General features: G+C 67.9%; 4 protein-coding genes across 4 annotated transcripts; 1 reads left to right on the forward strand and 3 right to left on the reverse strand.

Annotated features, from left to right (window-relative positions):
* Positions 1 to 154: 154 nt before the first annotated feature.
* On the reverse strand, positions 155 to 9473 carry NPC1L1 (NPC1 like intracellular cholesterol transporter 1). The gene is made up of 18 exons (XM_032203985.1): positions 9420 to 9473; positions 7725 to 9250; positions 6766 to 6874; positions 6501 to 6665; positions 6295 to 6423; positions 6030 to 6212; positions 5305 to 5419; positions 5035 to 5162; positions 3834 to 3923; positions 3357 to 3547; positions 3152 to 3279; positions 2239 to 2359; positions 2089 to 2144; positions 1869 to 2019; positions 1079 to 1310; positions 625 to 738; positions 357 to 519; positions 155 to 264 (listed from the first exon to the last, which is right to left on the reverse strand). The coding sequence occupies exons 1-18, from the start codon at positions 9471 to 9473 to the stop codon at positions 155 to 157; spliced, it is 3765 nt and encodes a 1254-aa protein (XP_032059876.1).
* A 1117-nt stretch (positions 9474 to 10590) lies between these two features.
* DDX56 (DEAD-box helicase 56) lies at positions 10591 to 17020 on the reverse strand. The gene is made up of 14 exons (XM_032204174.1): positions 16973 to 17020; positions 16732 to 16890; positions 14638 to 14798; positions 14360 to 14530; positions 13456 to 13546; positions 13099 to 13343; positions 12630 to 12752; positions 11912 to 12028; positions 11717 to 11811; positions 11515 to 11588; positions 11344 to 11433; positions 11144 to 11249; positions 10905 to 11002; positions 10591 to 10801 (listed from the first exon to the last, which is right to left on the reverse strand). The coding sequence occupies exons 1-14, from the start codon at positions 17018 to 17020 to the stop codon at positions 10721 to 10723; spliced, it is 1659 nt and encodes a 552-aa protein (XP_032060065.1). The 3' UTR covers positions 10591 to 10720.
* Positions 17021 to 20642: 3622 nt separating this feature from the next.
* On the reverse strand, positions 20643 to 22890 carry TMED4 (transmembrane p24 trafficking protein 4). The gene is made up of 5 exons (XM_032204175.1): positions 22737 to 22890; positions 21542 to 21642; positions 21322 to 21447; positions 21072 to 21218; positions 20643 to 20980 (listed from the first exon to the last, which is right to left on the reverse strand). The coding sequence occupies exons 1-5, from the start codon at positions 22876 to 22878 to the stop codon at positions 20831 to 20833; spliced, it is 666 nt and encodes a 221-aa protein (XP_032060066.1). The 5' UTR covers positions 22879 to 22890; the 3' UTR covers positions 20643 to 20830.
* Positions 22891 to 23297: 407 nt separating this feature from the next.
* On the forward strand, positions 23298 to 24869 carry LOC116499451 (interleukin-1 receptor antagonist protein-like). The gene is made up of 5 exons (XM_032204176.1): positions 23298 to 23327; positions 23620 to 23680; positions 23762 to 23850; positions 23933 to 24057; positions 24660 to 24869. Exons 1-5 carry the CDS (start codon positions 23324 to 23326, stop codon positions 24867 to 24869), a joined length of 489 nt encoding a protein of 162 aa, XP_032060067.1. The 5' UTR covers positions 23298 to 23323.
* The last annotated feature ends 778 nt before the right edge of the window (positions 24870 to 25647 follow it).

The raw sequence follows: 25647 nt of genomic DNA on the forward strand, positions 1-25647 counted from the left end.
GGTGACACCGCAGAAGCCGATGCACTTTCTGTATGCTGCGTGCCCACGCCCTGCCCAGTTAAACCCAGTCACTGGCTCTGAGAAAACCAGTTTAAATACGACCGCGGTATAAAAAGCAGCAGCAGGACGGGGCACGGTGGGGGGTGGCGGGGGCTCAGCACCGCTGGCGCACCGAGCCCTCGAAGCAGGGGTTGCCCAGGGCCAGCCCCGTGTCCGGCCCCGCGCTGCCCTTGCTGTCCCCCGTTGTCGCCTGGGGACTGGGTCCTGCAGGGAAATAACGGGGTCGGTGCCGTGTCCGTGCCCTCCACCACCCCGCTGTCCCCCCGGTGTCATGGCACCGTCCCCCGGGGCCTTACCCATGTAGCTGAGGAGGACGGGGAGGAAGACGAGGCCGTGCGCCAGGCCGGCGAGGGTGATGATGAGGTTGAGGCGGAAGAAGAAGATCTGGATGAGCTGCGCCTTGGCGAAGGCCAGCACCACGATGCCCGGCAGGTTGGTCATGGCCACCCCGGCCACCACCTGCGGCCACGACAGGGTCAGTCATCGTGACCGGGTTGTCCCCTCCCCGCACCCGTGGGTGACCGGCAGCACCCCGGGGTGCCCCCGCGGCCGTGCCGCCCCCACCTTGCTGCCCATGGTGACGGTGGCCTCGGCGGCGCGCTCCACGCGGGTGGGCTTGGTGCTGTGGGCGAAGGCGCAGGTGAGGTGGGACACGAACTCCACGGAGATGCCCACGGCCTGTGGGGACAGCGGTGTCACCGGGGAGGGCACCCGTGGGTGGCTCCCCGGGGCTGGCACGGTGCGGGATGGGGGGAGGCGTGGGGCACCCACGGTGCTTGTGCACCCCACGTGCCCCAGGTCCTCAAGCTGTTGTCCCCGGGTGTCCCCAGGTCCCTGTGCCACCGCAGGTAGCACCAAGCCACCAAGGTCCTCATGCCACCTTGTGTGCCGTGTCCCCACGTCACTTGTGCCACCTCCTGTGCTCCCCAAGGTCCCCATGTGCCACCTCCCGTGTGCCCCAGATCCCCGTGCCACCTCCTGCGCCCCGTGTCCCCGTGCCACCCCGCATGCCCCGCACCGCCACGAGGTTGATGAGGGCCACGGCGTTGTAGGGGATGTCCCAGAGGGCCATGATGCCCACGGTGTCCAGCAGGATCATGGTGATGGTGATGAGGGTGGCGATGCTGGAGCGCAGGTCCATGCCCAGCAGCACGAAGGAGACGAGGAAGGTGGGCACCAGGCACAGCGCCAGCGTGAACAGGCCCTCGCCCACCACCGTCAGGTACTGCTCGTAGTACACGTACGTCACCCTGCCGGGATTGTCACCGCTGCTGGCACCCCGGGGTGGCCACCGGGCACCCCTGTCCCGGGCCAACACCCCCGGAGCCCGGCCATGAATTGGGCTCCCACGTTAACACCAGTAAGGAACTGGGGTGCCCACGCGGAGCGTGAACCAGGCACCCCAAAGTGGGGCACCCAAAGTGGGGCACCCACATTGACACCCAACTGCGCACCCCTAGCTGGGCGTGCTGATCCCTAGCTGGACAGGGGGAACCCACCCTGGCCCTTACCTGGGCACCCCAAACTGGGGCACCCCAAAATAGGGCACCCACACTGACACAGGCTGGGCACCCATAAATGGGCACCCTGACCACTGACCGGACAGGGGGCACCCACAGTGACCCCAAACTGAGCACCCCAAACCGGGACACCCACACTGGCACAGGCTGGGCACCCCTAACTGGGCACCCATGCTGAATCCTCACCGGCCACCCTGACCCCAAACTGGGCACTGGGCACCCACCCTGAGCCCCCCCCCCGACCTGGGGGGCACCCCCTCCTTTCCTGACCCCTGCCAGGAGGCTTACGTGTAGGGGAAGACGCGGAAATCGGGGTCGGTGCCGGGCACCTGGCGCAGGGTGCCGGTGATGTTTTCAGCCAGGGCGCGGGCAGCCCGCAGCGCCGCCGTGTACTCCTGCGAGGTCCGCAGCGGCCGCTGGTACGCCATGAACCGCGAGGCTGGGGGGCAGCGGGCTCAGCCGGGCACCCCGGGGTGCCCCCAGCCCCTGCCACCCGCCCCGCACTCACCCATGATGGTGCCGTTGGCGTCCATGCTCACCGCCGTGTCGTAGGCGCCCAGGCCGCTGTGGGGAGGGGGCAACGGGTCACCCGTGGCTGCATGGAGGGTGCTGAGCCCCACCCTGGGGACCCGCCGTGGCACCCTGGGGTGGCACCTACCCCTTGGCGCACTGCAGGGTGGGGAGGTCGTGGAGGAACCAGGGCAGGAAGCGCTCGAACTCCTCCACCGTCGGCCGCCGCGTGGTGTCCAGGCATTGCCCCAACAGGCAGCTGATGTCGTCTGTGGGCACGGCCGTGGGGACCCAGTGGGAAGCAGGGTGAGCACCCAAGGGTGCCGCAGCAGGCACCCCGTGGATCCCCCGTGGGAACAACGGGCACCCAGTGGCACCGTGGCAGGCACCCAGGAGGAACCCAGTAGACACCCAACACCCCCCGTGGTGGGCACCCAAGGGGCACCCAAGGGCACGCAATGGTCAACCAGTTGGCCCCGTGGTGGGCACCCAGTGGGCTCCATCACAGGTCCCTAATGGGAACTCAGTGGGATCCCAATGGAAATTAAATGGGATCCCATTGGGAACTCAATGGGCACCAAGTGGGAACTCAGTTGGATCCTGATGGGAACTCAGTGGGATCCCAGTAGGCACCCACTGGGAATTCAATGGGATCCCAATAGAGACTCAGTGTGATCCCAATGGAGACTCAATGGGCACCCAGTGGGGACTCAATGGGATCCCAGTGGGAATTCAGTGGGATCCCAATGGGAACGCAATGGGATCCTAATGGAGCTCAATGGGCACCCAGAGGCATTCCAGTGAACACCCAATGGGAACTTGGTGGGTACCAAATGGGACCCCATAGGCACCCGATGGACTTCATGGTGGGAACCAATGGGCACCATCACAGCACCCGATGGGCACCGTTGCAGCACCCAATGAGAACCGAATTGACGCCCAGCGGGCACCCAATGGGATCCCAATGGGCAGCACGGCGGGCACCCAACATCCACCCACCAGGCATCGCGGTGCCCCCCACCCCAGCAGCCCTCCCCCATCGAGCACCAGTGCCCACTCACTGCTGGTGGAAGGGCAAAACTGCCCGCTGAGGTTCCCGAAGAGGTGGATGCGGCAGCAGCGGCCGGTGGGGTTGAGCCAGTCGAGGAAATCGTCCACCCAGGAGGTGGCGGGGATGGCGAGGTAGGACCTGGGCAGAGGTGGGGCTGGCAGGGTGCTGGGGGGGCCGTGCCCCGCTGCCCGCCCCACGCCCCGCGCCCCACTCACACGTTGGGGAAGCGCGTGGCGTACTGGATCATCTGCGTCAGCGAGTTGTCGTCGCAGCCGGCGCTGGAGCAGATGGCGTTGGTGCCCTCGGTCGAGGAGAAGTTGTAGCCGCTGGTGGTGACGAAGTAGGTGGGCACCCCCACGGGCAGGTACTGGTTCATGTCGGAGAAGTACTGCAGCATGTAGGAGTCCTGGCGGTGGCAGGGGCTGTGCTCAGCGAGGGTGGTGGCGCCCAGCCCTGCCCGCATCCCCAAACAGGGGCTCGCTGTCCCCAGGTGTCCCCAAAGCAGGGCTTGGTGTCCCCTTGGCCATGCTGCGTCTGCACGGCCCCACGTTGGGTTGTGCCCTTCCCATACAGGGCCACGCTCGTCCAGTGCTGTCCCCACATGGGGCCGTGCACGCAGCCATCCCATCCCCGCATGTCCCCGTCCCCGGGCACCCTGTTGTCACCACATGTCTCTGTCCCCCGGGTGTCACCTCGGGCATGGCGATCTCCTGGTCCAGCCCCACGGTCACGTGCAGCGTGAGGTAGAGCCCGGCGAAGGAGAAGAAGAGGAAGAGCAGCACCTGGGGGCAGCACCCGGCCCCGTGAGGGCACCCCATGGCACGGGGCACCCCCAGGAGCCCCCAGAGCCCCAAACACCCCCAAAGCCCCCCAGCCTGCCCCCAAATGCCCCCACATCCCCCTCTCTCCAAGACTCCTGAACACCTCCAGATGCCCCAGCCCCCCCTGTGCCCCCCACCTCCCAGGACCCCCCAGTCCCCCCATATACCCCAAAGCCCCCCCCACATCCCCCTGCGCCCCCAGCCCCCCACTGACCACCAGAGGCCGGATCAGGCGGTGCAGCAGCAGCGGGGTGTAGAAGTGGTCCAGGAAGGGGCGCAGCACCCTCAAGCCCGGCCCCGTGGGGCCCCCCTTCTCCATCCCACAGCAGCAGCAGATGTCAAAGCGGGCAGCCTAAGGGTGCCACCGGGTGGGTGGGTGCCCCCGGGCCCCCAGATACCCACAGGAACCGCACGCCAGCCCACCAACACCCTTGGGTACACAGGCACCCCTATGCCCACCCTGGGCACCCTCGTGTCCCATGGGCACCCCATGGGCACCCCGGGTATCTTCAGGTACCCCATGGGCACCCCACGCCCTCCAGTTTGCCCACTGCAGGCACCCAAAGACCCATGGGTGCCCCATGCCAACAGACTGGGTGCAGCGACACCCCGCGCCCTCCCTGGGTACCCCCCTGCCCCATAAGCACCCTGTGGGCACCCTGCGCCCATCCAAGGTACTCAAAATACCCACAGGCACCCCATGCCTTCCATTTTGCCCACCCCAAGCACCCAGAGACCCATGGGTGCCCCACACCAACCCCATGCACATTGGGTACAGAGGCACCCCGTGCCCACCCACGGTACCCAAATACCCATGGGCACCCCAGGTGCACCCCACGGGCACCCCAGTTGCACCCCAGTCACCCTCCCACCCATGGGCACCCCACACCCTCCATTTTTTCCTCCCCCAGGCACCCAAAGACCCAGGGGTGCCCCATGCCAACCCCACACACATTGGGTACAGAGGCACCCTGCACCCACCCCAGGTACCCAAATACCCACGGGTACCCCACACAATGCCCCAAACACCCTTGGGTGCCCACCCTTGCACCCGGGGGCACCGGTGCCGTACCTCCTGCCGGCGGGCATCAAGGGCCAGCAGGGCGACGAAGCCCGACATCTGGAGGAGGAAGTCGAAGGCGATGGCCACCGAGGCCGTGAGGGCGAAGGTGCGGACGGCGGGCATGGAGGACAGGGCGCCTGCGGGCACCCCGGTGTCAGCACCCCGGTGTCAGCACCCCGGTGTCAGCACCCTGGTGACACCGTTGGGGTGCACCGCAGCCCTGCAGCCACGTGCGGTCCCTTGGGTGCGTGATGCTGGGGGCACCCCTGTCCCACTCACCCAGGAGGAAGCAGATGACCTCGGAGATGCTGCACAGCAGCATGCTGGGTGCCACCTGCGCCAGCACCCGCCCGATGTGCTGCTCCCGCGTCTCGCCCGGCTCCCGCTGCGACTGCTGCTGGCCGGGACGGGAGGTTGGGGTGCCCGCCCTGCATATGGGCACCCGGCGGCCTGGGGGTGCTGCCGCGTGGACAGCGGGACACCCACGAGTCCCCCGGGGACCTTCCCATGTCCCCAAGTCCCACTGGGATCCCAGCCATGTTCCTGGGAGATCCCTGCACCCATGGGTGGTCCTTTGTCCCATGGGGACCTCCCCATGTCCCCAAGCCCCATTGGGATCCCCATCATGACCCTTGGAGACCCCTACACCCGTGGGTGGCCCTTGGTCCCATGGAGACATCCCCATGTCCCCAAGCCCCGTTGGGATCTCCACTGTGACCCTTGGAGACTCCTGCACCCATGGGTGGCCCTTTGTCCTATGGGGATCCCTTGAGCTCAATCATGCCCCCTACTTCCCCCTTTGGGACCCTCCAACCCAAGGGTGCTGCCATGCCCCATGGGGACCCCAGAACCCAAAGAACCCCTGAGCCCACCCCAGGGGGACCCAAGGCTGCCCCCATGTTCACGTACCCCGCAGGGATCCCTGCACCCGGAGGTGTCCCACAGGGACCTCCCCACACCCATGGGTGCTCCCGCACCCTCCAGGGACCCCCAGCGGCACCGACCTGGTACTCCTGCACAAAGATGAAGATGTTGTCAGCACCCACAGCAAGGACGAGGAAGGGCACGACCTCGAGGATGATGAGGGATGAAGGCAGCCCCAGCAGCGCCAGGAAGCCCATGGAGGCGAAGACGGCGCCCAGCACCACGGCGATGCCGCCCAGCGCCAGCGTCACCTTCGACTCCACCTGCGGCAGGACCGGGACACCCATTCAGCACCCGGCGAGCACCCTTGGGTGCCAGCACCTTCCCTGACTCCCCGGCCGTTACCAGCACGCGGCGCCAGGCCGTGTACTCGCCCAGCGCCAGGGCGATGTAGGCGAAGACCACCAGGTAGCTGACGGCGAAGACGGGGATGTCCTCGCCCGTGGTGCGGTTGATCTCATCCTCCAGCGAGCGCTGCGGGCACGGGGCAGGTGAGCAGGGGCACTGGGGCACCTCTGGGTGCCCCCCACCCCACCGGCCACACGCCGTACCTCAGCCATGAAGGAGACGGAGAGGTTCTGGCTGTGGTTGCGCTGGAAGTCGCGGACCACCTCGAGGAAGCGCTGCTCCCAGCTCAGCACCCACTTGTTCCGCGGGTCGCTCCGCGGGAAGTTGTTGAGGGAGTAGGTGACGATGAGCGCCTCCGCCTGCGTGTACTCGGAGTCTGCGGCACGGCACGGCACCCATGGCACCCCGCTGCACCCCATCGCACCCCACTGCACCCCACCGCACCCCATCCCACCCCACTGCACCCACCCACTCACCCGGGTAGCCTCCGAGGGCAATGTAGGGGAAGACGGGCCCCCCGTACTCGGCCATGCAGCTCAGCTCCAGCGTCGTGATGTCCTTGAAGGAGAGCGGGGAGCTGGTGGGGACACGGCACCAGTGAGCGGGGGCTGCGCCCGGTGCCCCCCACCACCCACAGCCCGTGACCAAGCCCTGCTCCTGGCAGGCATCGCCCTGACCCCGTAGCCTGGTGGCATATGGGCAGTGTGACACGTCCAGCACCCCACGGGCAGCACCCTGACCCCACAGCCCAGCACCCTATGAGCACCCCACCATGTCCAGCACCCCATGGTCATCAGCCCGACCCCATAGCCCAACAGCTCACAGCCACTACACCACAACAGCAACCCACAGCCAGCACCCTCACCCCACAGCCCAGCAACCCACAAGCACCATGCCACATCCAGCACCCCACAGGCATCACCCTGACCCCATAGTTGACCCCCCCCCAAGCACCCACCATGCCATGTCCAGAACCCTATAGGCATCACCCTCACCCTATACCCCAGCACCCCACAAGCATCACTCCAACCCCACAGCCCAGCACCTCATAAGCCCTGTGCCATATCCAGCACCCCACAGGCATCACCCTGACCCTATAGCAGAGCACACTGTGAGCATCGTGCTGTGTCCAGAACACCACAGACCTCACCTTGACCCCACAGCTGAGCACCCCTCGAGCACCGTGCCACATCCAGCACCCCACAGCCATAGCCTGACCCCATAGCCCAGCACCCCATGGGCATCACCCTGACCCCATAGCCCAGCACCCCACAAGCACCATGCCAACATCCAGCACCCCATGAGCATCGCCCTGACCCCATAGCCCATCACCCTACGAACCCCATGCCAACATCCATCACCCCCCAGCCATCATCCCGACCCCACGCAGCGCCCAGCACCCCGCAGGCAGCCCCGTGGGCACCCACTTGACGCAGTAGATGAGGTGATCGTGCCAGTCCACGGTGCCGGTCTCCTTGCCCACGGTCTGGGTGGCCTCCATGGCCAGGTGGGTGCGGTTGTTCTGGAAGTACTGGGTCACGCTGTTGATGCAGCAGTCGGCCAGGCTGGGCTCGGAGGGGTTGAGGGGCGCGTAGCAGACGTCCTTCAGCGTCACCTCCCTGCCCTCCTCCTCCATCCAGACGCTCGCCCCCGTCAGCTGATCCTGCAGCTCCAGCAGCGCCTCCAGCACCTCGGCCGACAGCACCCCGCTGAAGTTCTTGGCGCCCAGCACCACCGAGTTGTAGGTGGCCCCCGGGCGCTGGTCCCGCGCCGTCACAATCACCTGGCAGGTGCGCAGGAAGGGCCCGAAGTGCTCGTCGTAAAACGCCTTCTCCTGCCGCGCCTGGCTGCCCGGCGCTGACCACAGCTCCACGGGGTCGGTGGTGAGCTGCAGGGTCATCATCCCGACCGACAGCCCGACCGCCACCACCGCCGCCACCACCAGCACCGGCACCGGGTGCCTGGCCACCAGCGTGCCCCAGCGGCGGAAAACATCAGCCAGGAAGCGGTGGCTGTAGGTGCCCAAACGCACCGCACAGCCCTCACGAGGAGCCGGCGCCGCCTTCTTCTTCTTCTTCTTCCTGCGGCACATCAAGGCAGTGAGGAAGACGAGGGCGAAGAAGCCGAAGAGCAGCACGCAGATGACCAAAGCGCCGTCGACGGCGCCCAAGCGGAAAGGTGGCGCGGGGTCGGGCGGCGCGGGCACGGCCGGGCAGGACTCGGCGCAGTCCTGGCAGGAGCAGGGCTGCTGGTCGGCGCTGAGCGCCTCGCTGCAGCCCCACACCCGCTCATCCAGCGGCTCGATGCCGTCGCCGGGCTGCGTGCCGTTGGGCACCAGCTGGAAGTCGATCTGCAGCGGGGCCAGCCCGTTGTTCTTGTCGCCCTGGAAGTCGAGCCAGCGCTGCGTGGTGCAGAGCCGGGCGCCGTAGATGCCGCACATGGTGTCGATGGCATAGCCGCCCGTGGCCGGCAGCCGCACGTCCTTGCAGGAGTTGAAGGCGGCGTCAGCGTAGCGCTGGCTGTAGAAGCACTGGTACTCCACCACGGCCTCCTGCTGCACCCCCAGCACCGTGGTGCGGTTGACCATGCGGGTGACGTTGGTGAAGAGGCTCTGGTCGGGGCTGCAGATGTTGTTGCAGTAGAGGTTGGCGAAGTTGCGGGAGCAGGAGGGGCAGCGGGCCAGCACGGTGCCGGACAGGGCCACGCTGACCTGCAGGGCGGTGAGCTGCCGCACCGTGCAGCACACCCGCGTGTCGTTGTCCCCGCGCACCAGCTCGGGGCAGACGGAGCGCAGCAGCTGCAGCAGCGGGCCCGTGGCCAGATGCGCCGGCCTGTTGTAGAGGCAGGGCACGTTGGAGGACACCAGCGAGACGTTCACCTCGGGGTTGCGCCCGCATTCGTCGTAGAAAGCGCAGTAGCCGGCGCGGTGGATCGGCGTCAGCTCCGGCGCGGCCTGCGGGGCGAGGAGAGGGGCGCGTGGGGGCTCAACCCATGGGGAGCCAGCTCGCTTCGGTGCCCCCGGCCTCTCCCAAAACACGCCAGGCACCCAACACCCATGGGTGTCCCCCTGCTGTCACCACCCCTCCGAACCTCACCGCGCTCGGCCACCCCCAAGCACCTACCAGCGCCAGGAGGGCGCCGAGCACCGCGCTGGCCAGCGCCGGAGACGCTGCCATCGTGGGCAAAAGGGTGCTGCCGGCTTTGCCCGGCCCCTATAAGACCCCGTATCCCTTGGGCGGCTGCCACCTGTGAGGTCTTCTGGCCTGATGGCACCGAGGCCAATCAGCCGGCGCCGGAGCTGTAAAGGCGCAGTGATCATTAACCTGGATCGATCGGCACTGTCAGCTGGCGCATCCCGGCGGGGAGGTGCCCCGACTGCCGGGTGCCTGGGTGCCCCCCTGCCCAAGGGAGTGGGCACCTGAGTCACCCACGGGGAGTTTCGCACCGCTGTTGCCTACGTGTTTTGGCAGGGCTGTGCCCACTGGGGACGTCCCCGTGGGTTTGCAGGAACACCCAAGGAGGCGCTGGCGAGGCTGTGCCAGCCGTGGGAAACCCGTTCTGCCTGGCACAGGGAGCGTCGGGCACCCCGGGGTGCCAAAGCGCACCCCACAGCACGTGCCCAGTCAGCGAGGGCAAGGAGGAACAGGGCTCGCCTCCCTGCCTGCCCCACGGGGCGCTGAAACTGCTTCTGTTAACAGAAACGGGGCTGCCGTGCCCACCTCAGAGTCCTCTGCCCCACCAAGCTGCCAGGAAGGTTCAGGGCCACCGGGCAGCCTTGGAGAAGCGTCGGCCCCGATAAGAGACCAAGGCCCCGATAAGAGGCAACGGCGGGTGATAGGGGCACCGCGGCGCTGCCACCCGTCTCGCACGCCACGGGCAGGGCCGGGCACACAGGGCAGGCGGGCACACGGTGAACTCGGGCGCCCCGAAGGCGCTGTGCTGGTGGCACACGGGTGCCAGGCTCTGGGGGACGAGCGCCTGCCAGCCCTGGAGGACGGATGCCAGCGGGCGGCGGGCACCGTGGTGCCGTGGTGGTGCTGGGGTGGGGGTGACGGGTGCCTCGAGGGGATGGGGGGGTCCAAAGCTGGCACTGCTGTGCGTGCTGTGCCCTTGGCCCCATTTACAGCCTTGGTATCGATAAGGGGGGGGGGGTGATAACGCGCTGGCACCTTTGTCCCGCATCTGAGGCTTCCCACCCCTGCGTCACCAACCCTCCCCTGTGCCCCTGCCACCGTCACGCAGCCCGCGGGCACGGCGCTGCCCGGCAGGAGAAGCACCCCACCACACGGCTGGCACAGCCCAGCGGCACCTTTATTGCGCGCGGCCGCCCGCAGGGGACACCCCAGGGACACCCCATCCGCCAGGGGGGCTGCGAGGCAGCTGTGGTGGTCCCAGGCACAGCCCCCGGGGGGGCAGGGGGGGCTCAGGAGGACTTCGTGGCACGGCGCTTGGTGCGCTGGCGGGTGTACTTGAAGCTCTGCAGTGGGTTGGCGTTGCGGCGTGCCTGTAAGGGCAGAGAAAAGCGGCGTCAGACCCTGAAAAAGCAGGGGACAGGTGGGTACCCCCCGTGCCCGGGGGGTTTTGGGTCACAACTGTCCCGCACTCACCGTGGGGCCGCCGCGGCGGCCGGCACCGGCGTGGGACAGCCGCAGCCGCTTGTGCTTCTTCAGGTTGGGCTTGGCGATGCTGCGGAGGCTGGGTGGCACTGCGGGCATGGAGCGGGGCATCAGAGGGTGAAGCGCTTTCCAGGGACACCCCCTGGCCTTGCACCCCTCTCCCTGTTTTGGGGTCTTGTGTCCCCACCCCTCCCCGCCACCCCGAAGCCGCCGTCGGGCGCGGGACGTACCCAGGTAGTCGGGCACGTTGCGGAGGTGAGGCTTGACGATGGCGGGGTGCAGCGGCTTGTCGTGGCGCAGGACGTGCAGGTCGCGGGGGTTGTCCTCGAAGTACGTCTGGGGACGGGGAGGGGACGTCAGGGGGGGGCTCCTGGCACCCCGCACCCACCCCCGTGCCCACCCCACAGCCCCCTCGGGGTGCCGGGGGTACCTTGAGTTTCTCGGAGTTGAGCAGCTCCTCCTTGATCTCCCGCAGCCGAGCCTCCTTCACCGCCTGCTTGGTGACGGAGCGCATGGCGTCCTGGGGGACTCGGGGTCAGAGCCGGGGAGGGGGCACCGCCGCCACCCCCCCGTCCCCATCCCCGTCCCTGCCCGCGCTCACCCGGCAGCGGTACCGCAGGCCCTCGATCTCCTCCATGCAGAACTTGTAGGGCTGCAGCATGGACCCGCCGTTCTCTGCGGACACACACGGGGACGTTCCCTGGGGACACTCCCGTGCCCCCCGGCGCCCTCGGGGACACCCCCACGATGTCCCTTGGCACCCGGTGCCCCCCACCCCGCGGTGACAAAGCCCCCCCCCTGACCTCCTGCGAGCCTGTCCTCGATCTGTGCCAGCCGGTCCCGCTCCTCGGGCAGCACGAAGGTGAGCGCCGTGCCGGGGTTGTCCGCGCGGGCCGTCCTGCGGGCACGGAGGGGTGCAGCAGTGGGGCGCCCGCCCAAGCAACCCCAAAAGGCCGCCCCCACGCCCCCCCCCCCCGGAGCACCCAAGCCCCCCGGACCTGCCCACGCGGTGGATGTAGGACTCGACGGTCGGCGGCACGTCGAAGTTGATGACAGCGGCCACGTTTTGGAAGTCGATGCCCCGCGCGACGCTGTACTCCGGGTCCTTGCCTTTGCTGGGAGGGGGGAAAATGTGATGGGGGGGTGGGAAGGGGAAGGTGGGGGGGATAAGGGGACACCCCATGGGGATGAGGACAGCAGGGGCAGACACCCATGTGGGCATGGCTTTAGGATCGCCCTGGGCATGAGGACACCCTCATATAGGGACACCCCTGAGCGATGCCCATGGTTATGGGGACCCCTGGGGCCACGGGGACATGAGATCCCGATGCAAAGAGCCCCCCATGAACAAGGGGACAGCCTGGGGACAGGGACACCCCTGGGCATAGACACTGGGACCTCCCCTTGGCACAAATCCCCCAGAAAAGAGAAAATCCCCCAGCAGGGGAACGCAGGGACACCCCGGGCATGGGGACGGACAGAGCAAGGACGTCCCTGCAGCATGGGGACCCCGTGGGGCACGGGGACATCGTGGGGGGCACAGGGATCCCGTGGGGGGCACAGGGACCTCGTGGGAGGACACGGGGACCTCGTGGGGGGCACAGGGATCCCATGGGGGACATGGGGACCTTGTGGGGGGACACAGGGACGCTGCTGCAGACCCTGGGCCCCGTTCGCTGGGCATCGCCCTGCTGGCACCCACGGGTGCCCGCTCACCCGTCGGCAGCGCCCTTGCGCTTCTTCTGGGGGGGCTGCCCCGCGGGCGCCTCCAGCGCCTCCTCGTCCGTGGCCACGATGTAGTCGTAGAGGCCGCGGTTGAACTGGGTGATGACGTGGCACCTGGGGACACGCGGGGGGCCCTCAGCACCGCCACCTCCCCCCCGCCACCACCCCAACGCTAGGCCCCCCCCGGGCGTTACCCTGGGCACCCCAAGCGCACCCCACATCCCCCAGACACCCCGCGGCACCCCGTGAGCACGGGGCTGTCCCCCGCGGGCAATCCCCATCCCTCAGCACCCCACCGCCCTCCCAGCCCTTTAGGGGCACCCAGCAGCACCCCGTTCCCCACGGGTGCCCCCAAAACCACATCTCACACTCCCCATACCCCTCCCTCCAGCAGCCTGGCTCCCCGAACCCCCCCCAATTCCCTCCGGGGCACCCCATCCCCGTCCCCGCCGCGCGTTACCGGGAGCGCGCGGGCAGCTCGGAGTTGAGGGCGCAGGCGGCGATGCCGAACTGCTCGAGGAAGAGCTTGAGGCGGTAGCAGCGGGCCAGGGCGCCCACGAAGAGCAGCGCGCGGCCCCGCAGCAGCGCCAGCTTCAGCAGGGCGCAGAGCAGCAGGAATTTGTCCTCCTCCGTGTCGCAGCGCACCACCCACTGCTGCAGCTGCGCGCCGCCCGGCAGCCGGGGCTCCTGCGGCTGCACTATCACCTGCGAGCACCCCATCAGGGCTGGGGGGTCGGGGGGAAGCCCCCCCACATCCCCTAAATGGTGCCCCTGGGGTTGCCGCGCCCACCCCGAGCCCCCCGCCGCGCCCGCTCACCGGGTTGTGCAGCACCAGCTCCTTCAGCGCCTCCACGTCGGGGTTGAAGGTGGCCGAGACGAGCAGCGCCTGGTAGATCTTGGGGAGGTGGCTGGGGGGGCACGGGGGGCTCAGCGCTGGCCCCGTAGTGGGGTCCCCCCTCCCCTTCGCCTGACGGTGCCCACCCAGCCTGCGGGGGCACCCCAACCTCCCCCCCAGCACTGGTTGTGCTCCAAAACCCGCAGAGCATCCCATGGGACCCCCAAGTCCCCGCAGCCCAGCAGCACCCCACAGCTCTGGATGTGCCCCCAAACCTCCTCAGTGCCCCCCCCCAACCCCTACCCGTGTCCCCACTGCCTCCCCTAATCCCACCATCACCCCACAGTCCTGGACGTGCCCCTGAACCTCCACGATTCCCCCCTAACCCCCTTCCCCCCCACATCCCCACAGCCTCCCCTCACCCCAGCAGCACCCCACAGTCCTGGACTTGCCCCAAACCTCCCCAGTGCCCCCCCAAGCCCCCACCTGCACCCCAATGGCCTCCCCTCACCCCACCCACACCCCACACTCATGGCCGTGCCCCCAAAACTCTACAATGCCCCCTCCAAAACCCCCACCCATGTCCCCATAGCCCCTAACCCCAGCAGCACCCCCACAGTCACGGATGTGCCCTCAAACCTCCCCAATGCCCCCCCAACCCCCCCCATATCCCCACAACCCTGCCCACACCCCAACCCCCCCCAGTCCCGGACGTGCCCCCAAATTTCCCCAATGCCCCCCCAACCCCCTCCATATCCCCACAACCTCCCCTCATCCCAACCCCCCACAGTCCCGGACGAGCCCCCAAACCTCCCCAACGCCCCCAAAAACCCCTCCCTCACCCCCATAACCCCTTTCCCCGCGCCCCCCCGGCCCCCCCCCTCACCACAGCAGGGCCTTGAGGTCGTCTCCGAAGCCGAAGGAGAGCAGCAGGTCGGCCTCGTCCAGCACCAGCAGCTCCAGCGAGTGCCGCAGCACCAGGCTGCGCGCCTCCAGGTGCGCCAGCACCCGGCCCGGCGTGCCCACCACCACCTCCGGCCGCTCCATCAGCACCGGCCTCGGGGACAAGGCACAAAAAAAAAAAGGGTGGGGGGGTCACCCCCGCTCGGGGGACACCCCCGGGGAAAGGGGAAACGCAGGGGACAAGGGGAGGGGGCTGCTCACTTCTGGGCGGCGAGGTCGGTGTGGGCGCAGATGTCGGCGACGCGCACGTGGCGGGCGCAGAAGGCGGCGAGGCGCCGCAGGCTCAGCACCACCTGCAGCCCCAGCTCCTTGGAGGGCACCAGCACCAGCGCCCGCACCGCCTGCGCCGCCGCGCCGGGTGCCTGCAACCCCCCCACGGTGCCACCGTCAGCGCCACCCGGCCCCGGTGCGGCGGGGACCGCGGGGATGGTGGCAGCGGGGCTGGGGGAGCTGCGCCGTGGGACCCCGCGGAGGCCCCAAAGCCTGTGGCACCCCATGGAGCACCCCAAGCCCCCCAAAAAAACCCAAAGGCCACAGCCCCCAGACACCCCATGGAGTCCCCCCAAAGCCCACAGCCCCCAGGCACCCCATGGAGTCCCCCAAACCCCATGGCACCCCATGGAGCCCCCCCAAACCCCACAAAAGCCCCAAAGCCCACAGAGCCCCAGGCACCCCATAGAGTCCCCCAAAGCCCGTGGCACACCACGGAGCTCCCTAAGCCCCCAAAAAACCCTAACCCCACAGCCCCCAGGCACCCCATGGAGTCCCCCCAAAGGCCACAGCCCCCAGACACCCCATGGAGCCCCCCAAACCCCACAGAGACTCCCCCCCCCCTCCATGTGATGCTTTAAGAAGCCCACATGCCCTAGTTCCCCCCCCCCCCCCGGTGCTGGACACCCCCTGGAGCACCCACACCCCACAGTGCCCACCAATTCCCAACACCCCACAGCGCCCCTGTTCCAATCAGCCCCCACCCCATGGGTCCCGCACGCCCCGGGGGTGCCCACGTGGCCCCCATCCCTCTCACAGCCCCCACCCCAAGGATCCCACAAACCCTGGGTGCCCCCACGCCCACCAGCACCCACCCCACAGACCCCACACACCTCATGGGCCCCATCCCTCTCAGCCCCCACCCCAAGGAGTCCACCCACCCCAGGGTGCCCCCGTCCCTCTCACAGCCCCCACCTCATGGAGCCCCCACACCCCAAGGTGCCCCCGTCCCTATCAGCCCTCACCCCATGGAGTCCACACACCCCAGCGTGCCCCCATCCCCCCTGTCAGCCCCCACCCCACAGATCCCAAACACCTCATGGCCCCCACCCCTGTCAGCCCCCACCCCATGGATCCCACGCACCCCAGGGTGCCCACATGGCCCCCATCCCTCTCACAGTCCCCACCCCACAGATCCCAAACACCCCAGGGTGCCCCCATGCCCCTCACAGCCCCCACCCTACAGAACCGACACCCCACACAGCCCCCACACAGCCCCCATCCCTCTCATAGCCCCCACCCCATGGAGCCCAAACACCCCAGGGTGCCCCCATACCCTCTCACAGCCCCCACCCCACAGAGCCCACACCCCACATGGCCCCCACATGGCCCCCACCCCAGGGTGCCCCTTCAGCCCCCACCCCATAGAACCCAAACACCTCATGGCCCCCATCCCTCTCTCAGCCCCTACCCCACAGAGCCCACACCTCACAGAGCCCCCACACGGCCCCCATCCCTCTCATAGCCCCCACCCCATGGAGCCCCCTTCCCCAGGGTGCCCCTCTCCCTCTCACAGCCCCCACCCCAAGGTGCCCCATACCCCTCTCAGCCCCCAACCACACCCCCCCCAACCTAGGGTGCCCCCATCCCTCTCTCAGCCCCCACCCCACAAAACCCACACACCTCATGGCCCCCACATGGCCCCATCTCTCTCCCAGCCCCCCCCCAGGGTGCCCCCCCCCAGCCCCCACCCCATGGATCCCAAACACCCCAGGGTGCCCCCACCCCATGGTGCCCCCATCCCTCTCTCAGCCGCCACCCCATTGATCCCAAACACCCCAGCGTGCCCCCATGCCCCTCTCAGCCCCCACCCCACAGAGCACACACCCCACATGGCCCCCACACGGCCCCCCCCAGGGTGCCCCCACCCCACAGCCCCCACCCCATTGATCCCAAACACCCCAGGGTGCCCCCCTCCCTCTCACAGCCCCCACCCCACAGACCCCAAACACCTCGTGGCCCCCACATGGCCCCCACATGGCCCCCCCCATGGAGCCCCCCCACCCCCCGGTGCCCGCCCGTCACCGCGGCCCGCAGCAGGCGGTGCAGCAGGGGCAGGCCGTAGGCCGCCGTCTTCCCGGAGCCGGTGCGGGCCCGGGCCAGGAGGTCGCGGCCCTCCAGCGCCGCGGGGATGGCCTGGGCCTGGATGGCGGTGGGGGCGGCCCAGCCCAGCTCCGACACGGCCTGGGGGGACGGAGAGTCACGGGGGGGGCCCGGACAGCCCCCCCCGGACCCCCCCCGGTGTCCCCCGGTCCCCCCCCGGTACCCGCAGCAGCCGCGGGTCCAGCCCCAGGTGCTCGAAGGCCGCCGCCATTTCGGCCCGGAAAGGCCCCGCCGCCGCCCCCTGGCGGTGTGGGGGGCTCGGGGGCACCCTTGGGTGCTGGGGGAGAAGGGGGCAACCCCCCCCCGAGGGGGTCGCGATTCCAGGGAGGGGTTTTGGGGTGTTTGGGGCGGAGAGTGCGCCTCGTCCACACTGCAGGACCCCCAAAACACCGCCACCCCAATCAGCCCTAAAGTACCCCAAAAAGCAGCCCCGCCACCACAAGGCACCACATCCACTCTAAAGTGTCCCCCAAAAGCACCCCCACCTCAAAAAGCAACTCCAAAAAGTGTTGCAAATACCTCCAAAAGCACCCCAACCCCAAAAAGCATCCCACTTACAGCACCCTAAAAGAAAGGCCCTCATCCACTCTAAAGTACCCCAAAAAGCACCCCCATCCTCAAAAGGCACCACATCCACACTAAAGTATCCCCAAAAGATACCCTCCCACCCCCAAAATACCCCTCATCTGCCCTAAAATACCTCCAAAAGCACCCCAACCCCAAAAGCATCCCACTTACAGCACCCTAAAAGAAGCCCCTCATTCACCCTAAAGGTTCCCAAAAAGCACTCCTACCCCAAAAAGACCCCCAATCAGCCCTAAGGTACCCCAAAAAGCACCCCCCATCCCCAAAAGGCACCACATCCACTCTGAAGTACCCCAAAAAGCACCCCCGCCCCCAAAAGGCACCACATCCCCTCTAAAGTATCCCTAATAGCACCCCCACCTCAAAAACACCCCTCATCTATCCTAAAGTATCACAAAAAAGCACCCCCATCCCCAAAAGCACCCTCCCCGCAGCACCCCAAAAAGGCCCTCATTCAAAGTACCCCCAAAAGCATCCCACTTACAGCATCCTAAAAGAAAGGCCCTCATCCACCCTAAAGGATCCCAAAAAACACCCCTACCCCAAAAAGGCCCCCAATCTGCCCTAAAGTACCCCAAAAAGCACCCCCATCCCCAAAAGACCCCTCATCTACCCTAAAATACCCCCAAAAGCACCCCATCCCCAAAAAGCATCCCACTTACAGCACCCAAAAAAAAAAGCCCTCATTCACCCTAAAGGACCACAAAAAGCACTCCCACCCCAGAAAGGCCCCCAATCAGCCCTAAAGTACCCCTGCCCCCAAAAGGCACCACATCCACTCTAAAGTACCCCAAAAGCACCCCCACCTCAAAAGAGCCCTCATCTACCCTAAAGTATCACAAAAAAGCACCCCCCCACAGCACCCCAAAAAGACCCTCATTCAAAGTAACCCCAAAAGCACCCCAACCCCAAAAAGCATCCCACTTACAGCACCCTAAAAGAAGCCCCTCATCCACCCTAAAGGATCCCAAAAAACACCCCTACCCCAAAAAGGCCCCCAATCCACCCTAAAGTACCACAAAAAGCACCCCCCCACAGCACCCCAAAAAGGTCCTCATCCAAAGTACCCCCAAAAGTACCTGCACCCCACAAAGAGCACCCCAAAAAGGCCCCCATCCACCCACAAGTATCCCTCAAAGCCCCCCACCCCAAAAGCACCCCCCAGCACCCCAAAAAGCACCAATGCATGCCCAGGGACCCCACAGCCTTTATTGATCCCAAAATGTCCCCCTCAAAACCTCACAGCGGGTGCAGGCAGCGTGCCCCAAGCCCCCTCCAGTGCCCCGGTGTTCTGTGGGGCTGCGGCCCCCCAGGTTTGGGGAGGAACCCCCCCAGGGTTTGGGGTGACCCCCTGGGGGTGCTACACTAGCTTCTTGGCCTCAAAGATGTAGCCCTGCACCGAGCACCCCAAAAAGGCTCATCATCCGCCATAAAGTACTCCAAAAAGCTCCCCATCCCAAAATGCACCTCACACACAGCACCCCAAAAAGGCCCCATCCACCAGAAACTACCCCAAAAAGCCTCCTGACCCCAAAAAGCACCCTGCACAAAGGACCCTAAAGGCCCCTCATCCACAGTAAAATACCCCCTCCCCCAAAAAGCACCCCAAAAAGGCCCCTCATCCACCCTAAAGAAACCCCAAAAGCCCCCCCACTCAATCCACCCCACCTCCAGCACCCCAATAACCACCAGCTCACACCCAGGGACCCCACAGCCTTTACTGATCCCCAAAAAACACCCCCAAAACCCCAGAGTGGGTGCGGGCAGCGTGCCCCCAGCCCCCTGGCATTTTGTGGGGGCTGTAGGGCTGTGGCTCTATGGGGTCGGGGGCAGCCCCCCGGGTTTGGGGGAACCCCCCCGGGGTTTGGGGTGGCTACACCAGCTTCTTGGCCCCTGCACATAAGACCCCAAAAAGGCCCCCACCTGCCATAAACTGCCCCAAAAAGCCCCCTACCCCAAAAAGTACTCTGCACACAGCACGCCAAAAAAGCCCTTCAGCCACCCCAAAGTATCCCCAAAAGCCCCATACCCCAAGAAGTGCCCCACAACTCCTCAGAGGCTCCCCCCAAAGGCTCCTCATCTACCCTAAAATACCCCCAAAACCACCCTCTCCCCCAAAGATCACCCAAAACGGCCTTTCATCCACCCCAAAACGCCCCCCACCCCAATCCACCCTACCTCCAACACCCCAATAAACACCACCTCACGCCCAGGGACCCCACAGCCTTTATTGATCCCAAAAAAAAACACAGTGGGTGCAGGCGGCGCGCCCCCAGCCCCCTCCAGCCCCCTGGCGTTCTGCAGGGCCGTGGCTCCCTGGGCTTGGGGGAACCCCCGAGGTTTGGGATGGCCCCCCTGGGTTTTGGGGTGGCTACACCAGCTTCTTGGCCTCGAAGTAGCCCTGCACGTAACACCCCAGAAAGGCCCCCACCTGCCATAAACTGCCCCCAAAAGCCCCCCACCCCAAAAAGTACCCTGCACACAGCATGCCAAAAAAGCCCTTTACCCACCCTAAAATATCCCCAAAAGCCCCATACCCCATGAAGTGCCCCCTCAACTCCTCAAAGGCTCCCTCAAAGGCTCCTCATCTACCTTAAAATACTTCAAAAAATCACCCTCTCCCCAAAAATCACCCGAAATGGCCTTCCATCCACCCCAAACCCCCTCCACCCCAATCCACCCTACCTCCAACACCCCAATAACCACCAGCTCACGCCCAGGGACCCCACAGCCTTTATTGATCCCAAAAAAAAACCCACAGTGGGTGCAGGCAGCGCGCCCCCAGCCCCCCGGCGTTCTGCGGGGGCTGCAGGGCCGCAGCTCCCTGGGCCCGGGGGAACCACCCCGAGGTTTGGGGCGGCCCCCCTGGACTTTGGGGCGTCCCCTCCAGGATTTGGGGTGGGCTACACCAGCTTCTTGGCCTCGAAGTAGCCCTGCACATAAGACCCCAAAAAGGCCCCCACCTGCCATAAACTGCCCCAAAAAGCCCCCCACCCCAAAAAGTACTCTGCACACAGCACGCCAAAAAAGCCCTTCAGCCACCCCAAAGTATCCCCAAAAGCCTCATACCCCAAGAAGTGCCCCACAACTCCTCAGAGGCTCCCCCCAAAGGCTCCTCATCTACCCTAAAATACCCCCAAAACCACCCTCTCCCCCAAAGATCACCTGAAAAGGCCTTCCATCCACCCCAAAACGTCCCCCACCCCAATCCACCCTACCTCCAACACCCCAATAACCACCAGCTCACGCCCAGGGACCCCACAGCCTTTATTGATCCCCCAAAAAAACCCCACAGTGGGTGCAGGCAGCGCGCCCCCAGCCCCCCGGCGTTCTGCGGGGGCTGCGGGGCCGTGGCTCCCTGGGCCCGGGGGAACCACCCCAGGATTTGGGGCGGCCCCCCTGGGCTTTGGGGCGTCCCCTCCAGGATTTGGGGTTCCTACACCAGCTTCTTGGCCTCGAAGAAGCTCTTGAGGTGCCGCATCTGCCAGATGCCGGTGAGGATGAGGATGCCGGTCTGGGCGATGGACCACCAGAGCACGCGCTGGTTGGTGCTCTCGCTCGTCATGCGGAAGCGCTCCTCGCGGTACTGCGGGATCGAGACGGGGGGGGGGTTAGCGGGGCGCAGCCCCCTCCCCAAAGCCCCGTTTTTGGGGTGCGGTTGTGGGGCGGCCCCTCACCCGCTGGTAGTTCTGCTCCTTCTGGATCTGCTCCACCTGGTCCAGGAGCTGCCGGGCGCGGAGCTGCAGCTCCGTCAGCTTGTCCTTGGCGGCGATCTCGGGGTAGTTGTTGGTGTGCTCGCCCACCTGGATGTCCAGGTGCACCCGCTGCGGGGGGAAACGGGGGGTCAGCGTTTAGGGGGGGACCTCCCCGCGCCCCTCCTGGCACCGTGAGACCCCCCCCGGTTATCCCGGGACCCCCCCTCGTTACCAGCTTGCCGCCGGCGAAGAGCGCCATGCGCGTGGAGTTGGAGTGCAGGCAGATCTGGTGCTCGCCCGGCGTGTGCGAGGTGAAGGTGAAGCGGCCCTCGGAGCCGTACTGCCGCGACAGCACCACCTGGGGGGGGGACACACAGCCCCACACGTCGTTATTGTCCCCCCCATGACCCCCCAAACCCGCCCTGAGCCCCCCCCCCCGAGGTGCTGCCCACCTTGCCGTCGGGGTCCTTCACCTCCACGTGCATGCCCAGCCCCGGCGTGGAGGGCAGGAAGGCCTCGGACTGCTTGTCCCACAGCTGCGTGCGGTAGTTCCCTGCGGGGCGGCGGGTCGGAGCAGGGACGCGGACACCCCCAAAAACCCCCCCGACCCCCCCAGAGCTCCCCCGATCCCCCTAGAGCCCCCCCAACACCCCCAGAGTCCCCTCAACCCCCCTAGAGCCCCCCCCATCCCACAGGGGGTCGCCCCCTTTCCTCGCCCCATCCCCGGGGGTCTCCCCCTTTCCCCTCCTCGTCCCCTGGGGGCTCCCCCGTGTCCCTGTGTCCCCCCCCTGCTCCCAGGGGTCTCTCTCCTCGCCCCCCTCTCCACTCCCTGTGCCCCCCCCCGTGGCTACCTCACTCCCCAGGGGTTTTCCTGTCACCCCCCATCCCCGGGGGTCTCTCACCCCTGTCCCCCCCAGGCTCTCCCCCCCCCCACCTGCCCCATTCCCGGGGTCTCCCCGTTGTCTGTCCCCATTCCCGGGGGTCTCTCTCCTCACCCCCCCTCTATCCCCTGGGTTCCCCCCCCCGTTGCTACCTCTCTCCCCGGGGGTCTCTCCCCCTGCCCCCCCCCCATTCCCGGGGGTCCCCCCGCTGCCTCTCCCCGTCCCGGGGCTCTCTCCTCTCTCCCCCCCGACTCCCGGGGGTCTCCCCCCCCCTTCCTACTCCGGCCCTTCCCCCTCACGCCCCCTCGGGGTCTCTCCCCCCCTCCCCCTCTCCCTGCCCCGTTCCCGGGGTCTCTCCGTTGCCCCCTCAGCCCCGGGGCCCTCCCCGGTGCACGGGGGTCCCTCCTTTTGCCCCCCCCCCCCATTCCCGGTATTCTCCCCCAGCACCACCTCGGTCCCCGGGGGTCTCCCCCCACTCCCGGGGGTCTCTCCCGTTACCGCTTCAGCCCCGAGGCCTCCTCAGCGCCTCGCGGTGCCCCCAGGACCCCCCCCCCCGCTGCTCCTCCGGTACCCTGGGACCCCCCCCCCCGGTAACCCGAGGCCCCCCCCGGTAACCTGGGGGCCCCCCCCGGTAACCCAAGGCCCCCCCTTACAAACCGAGGCCCCCCCCTCGCCCCTCCCCCATTCCCGGTGCCCCCCCCTCACCCCCGCTGCCCCTCCCCCCCCCCCCCCCAAATCCCCCGGTGCCCTCCCCGCCGCCCCGCACCGATGACCATGGTCTCGTCGGGGATCTCCTCGATGAAGCAGCGCTTCTCGGTCTCCCCGATGTGGAAGTAGAGCCCGTGGGCGCCCCAGGCCGCCAGCACCAGGGCGGCCACCGCGGCCCGCAGCCCCCCGCCGCCCGCCATGGCCCTCCCCGGGCCGCCCCCTCCCCGCTGCGCACCGCGCATGCGCCGCCCGCCCCCCACCCCGCGCACCGCGCATGCGCCGCCCCCCGCGGCGGCCACTCACCGCTCCCCACGCCGCGGCTCCCCCGGCCGCGCGCTGCGCATGCGCCGCCGCCTCCGTGGCGCGCGCCGCCAGGTGGCGCAGCGGGGAGGGCGCCGCGCTCGCAGCGGGGAGGTCGCGGGTTCGATCCCCGCCGCCGCCGCCTCCCTGTGGTTTCCCCCCCCCACCACCACCACCAACCTCCTCTGCGTTTTCGTTGTCCCCACGGAGCACCCATGGGTGGGGGGGGGGTGGGGCGAGCCCTTCGCACCCTGCTGGCAGTGTGGCAACACCCCCGCGTCCTTCCTTCCTTCCTTCCTCCCCCAGCGGGGCAGCGCAGCCGGGGCGGGCGGCGTGGGGCGTCCCATGGGTGAGCGGCACCGGGGCCACCGGGAGGGCGCTGGGGAAGGGGGGGGGAAGCGGAACCGGGAGCGCTTGCAACACCGGCAGCCCCCCACCCCATCCCCGCCTCCGCGGGCTGGCAATTTTGGGAGGGAGCCGCCGAGCCCGCGGGCTATAAAGGCGAGGGGCGGCCTGCCCCACAGCGTGCCCCACAGCCTGCCCCATAGCCAGCCCCATAGCCAGCCCCATGGCCAGCCCCATGGCCAGCCCCATAGCCTGCCCCATAGCGCTCACTCTCACCCTCCTCATCCTCTGTGCAGAGGCCGAAGGCTTGGCGTCGTGCCACGCGCCCACCCTGCAGACCAAGGTCTTCAAGTACCGGTAAGGGGCGGGGGGCACGGAGGGGTCCCGGGGGTGCCGGGGGGTCCCGGTGGGGACGTTGGGGTGACGGTGTCCCCGCAGGATCTGGGACATGAACCAGAAGTCGCTGTACCTGCGCAACGACCAGCTGGTGGCCGGGCACCTGCAGGGCGCCAACGCCGCGCTGGAAGGTGAGCGGGGGCTTGGGGACACGCGGGGGGGACATAGGGGGGGGCTGGCGGTGTGACACGTCCCCCCCCGGTGTCCCCACAGAGAAGGTTTTTTGGGTGCCCAACCGCTCCTTCGAGCACGCCCGGCTCCCCGTCATCATGGGCATCCAGAACGGCACCCGCTGCCTCGCCAGCCCCGCCGCCCCCCAGCCCACCCTGAGGCTCGAGGTGACGGATGGGGACACCGTGGGGACACCGTGGGGTTGGGGACACTGTGGGGCTGGGGGCACCGCCGGGATGGGGATAGCTTGGGGATGCCATGGGGATGGGGACACCATGGGGATGGGGACATTGTGGGGATGGGGACGTGGGGACACCATGGAGTTGGGGACACGTTGGGGACACCATGGGGTTGGGGACATCTTGGGGATGGGGAAGCCTTGGGGACAGTGTGGGAATGGGGACACCATGGGGACACCATGGGGATGGGGACACCATGGGGATGGGGTCACAGTGAGAACAGGGACACTTTGGGGACACCACAGGGGTGGGGGCACTGCGGGGCTGGGGACACCATGGGGACAGAGACTCTATGGGGACAAGACCCACGGGGAACACGAGGATGGGGACATCGGGGATGGCACCACCATGGGGACAGGGACAACGTGAGGATGGGGCCACACGGGGAAGGAGGTGACAGCGAGGAGACGGGGACACACCGGGACCACACTCACGGGGCCGTGCCGGGGGGATGGTGGCATCTGGGGGGGGGTTGGGGGGACACCGTCAGCCGGCGCAGCCCCCGGCGGTGACACCGGTGACCGCCGCAGGCCGCCAACATCACGGAGCTGCCCCGCGCCGGCGAGGCCTCGGCGCCCTTCACCTTCTTCCGCTCCTACAAGGACGGGCTCTGGCGCTTCGAGTCGGCCGCCAACCCCGGCTGGTTCCTCTGCACCTCGGCGCGGGCACACGAGCCCCTGGGGCTCTCGCGGCACCCCGACGCCAGCCACGTCCTCGACTTCTACTTCCAGCTCTGCTGAGCCCCCCGGGGACGGTGGCACCCCCCGGGGACGGTGACACCCCCCCGGGGATGCTGGCATCCCCCAGGGGACGGTGACATCCCCCCAGGATGGTGACACCCCCCGGGGACGATGACATCCCCCTGGGACAGTGACACCCCCCCGGGGACGGTGACACCCCCCCGGGGACGCTGGCATCCCCCAGGGGACGGTGACATCTCCCCAGGATGGTGACACCCCCCGGGGACGATGACATCCCCCTGGGACAGTGACACCCCCCTGGGGACGGTGGCACCCCCCTGGGGACGGTGGCACCCCCCCCCGAGGACAGTGGCACCCCGGCAATAAAGGCGCTTTGCTCCCCAACATCGCCGTCGCCGTGGGTGGCACCGTGACCCCCCCCCTGTGTCACCGCCCCGGGGTGCCCGGCGTTGCGCCACGGCCTCGGCGGGGACGGGGACGGGGAGTCCCCGGGGTGGGGGTGACGCAGGCGGCGGGGCTGCCCCCGGCGGGGCACGGCCCCTTCCCGTATCCGGCGCTGGCGGACGCCTCCCGCACGGCACGGCCCCCGCCCGCGGCAATGGGAACGGGAATGGGAACGGGAACGGGGACGGGGAAGGGTGGCGGCGTGGGAATGGGGTGGCGGCACGGGAATGGGGTGGTGCAGTGCATGGGGTGCTGGGGATGGGGACCCGGGGGTGTCTGGGGGGGGGCAGGGTGTGTAGGACCATGGGGAGGGGGCACAAAGGGCTGTGGGGATGCGGGACACGGGAAAGTGGGGACAGGGCGCATGGGACCC

The sequence above is a fragment of the Aythya fuligula genome, chromosome 27 (genome assembly GCF_009819795.1).
Source record: "Aythya fuligula isolate bAytFul2 chromosome 27, bAytFul2.pri, whole genome shotgun sequence".
NCBI lineage: Eukaryota > Metazoa > Chordata > Aves > Anseriformes > Anatidae > Aythya > Aythya fuligula.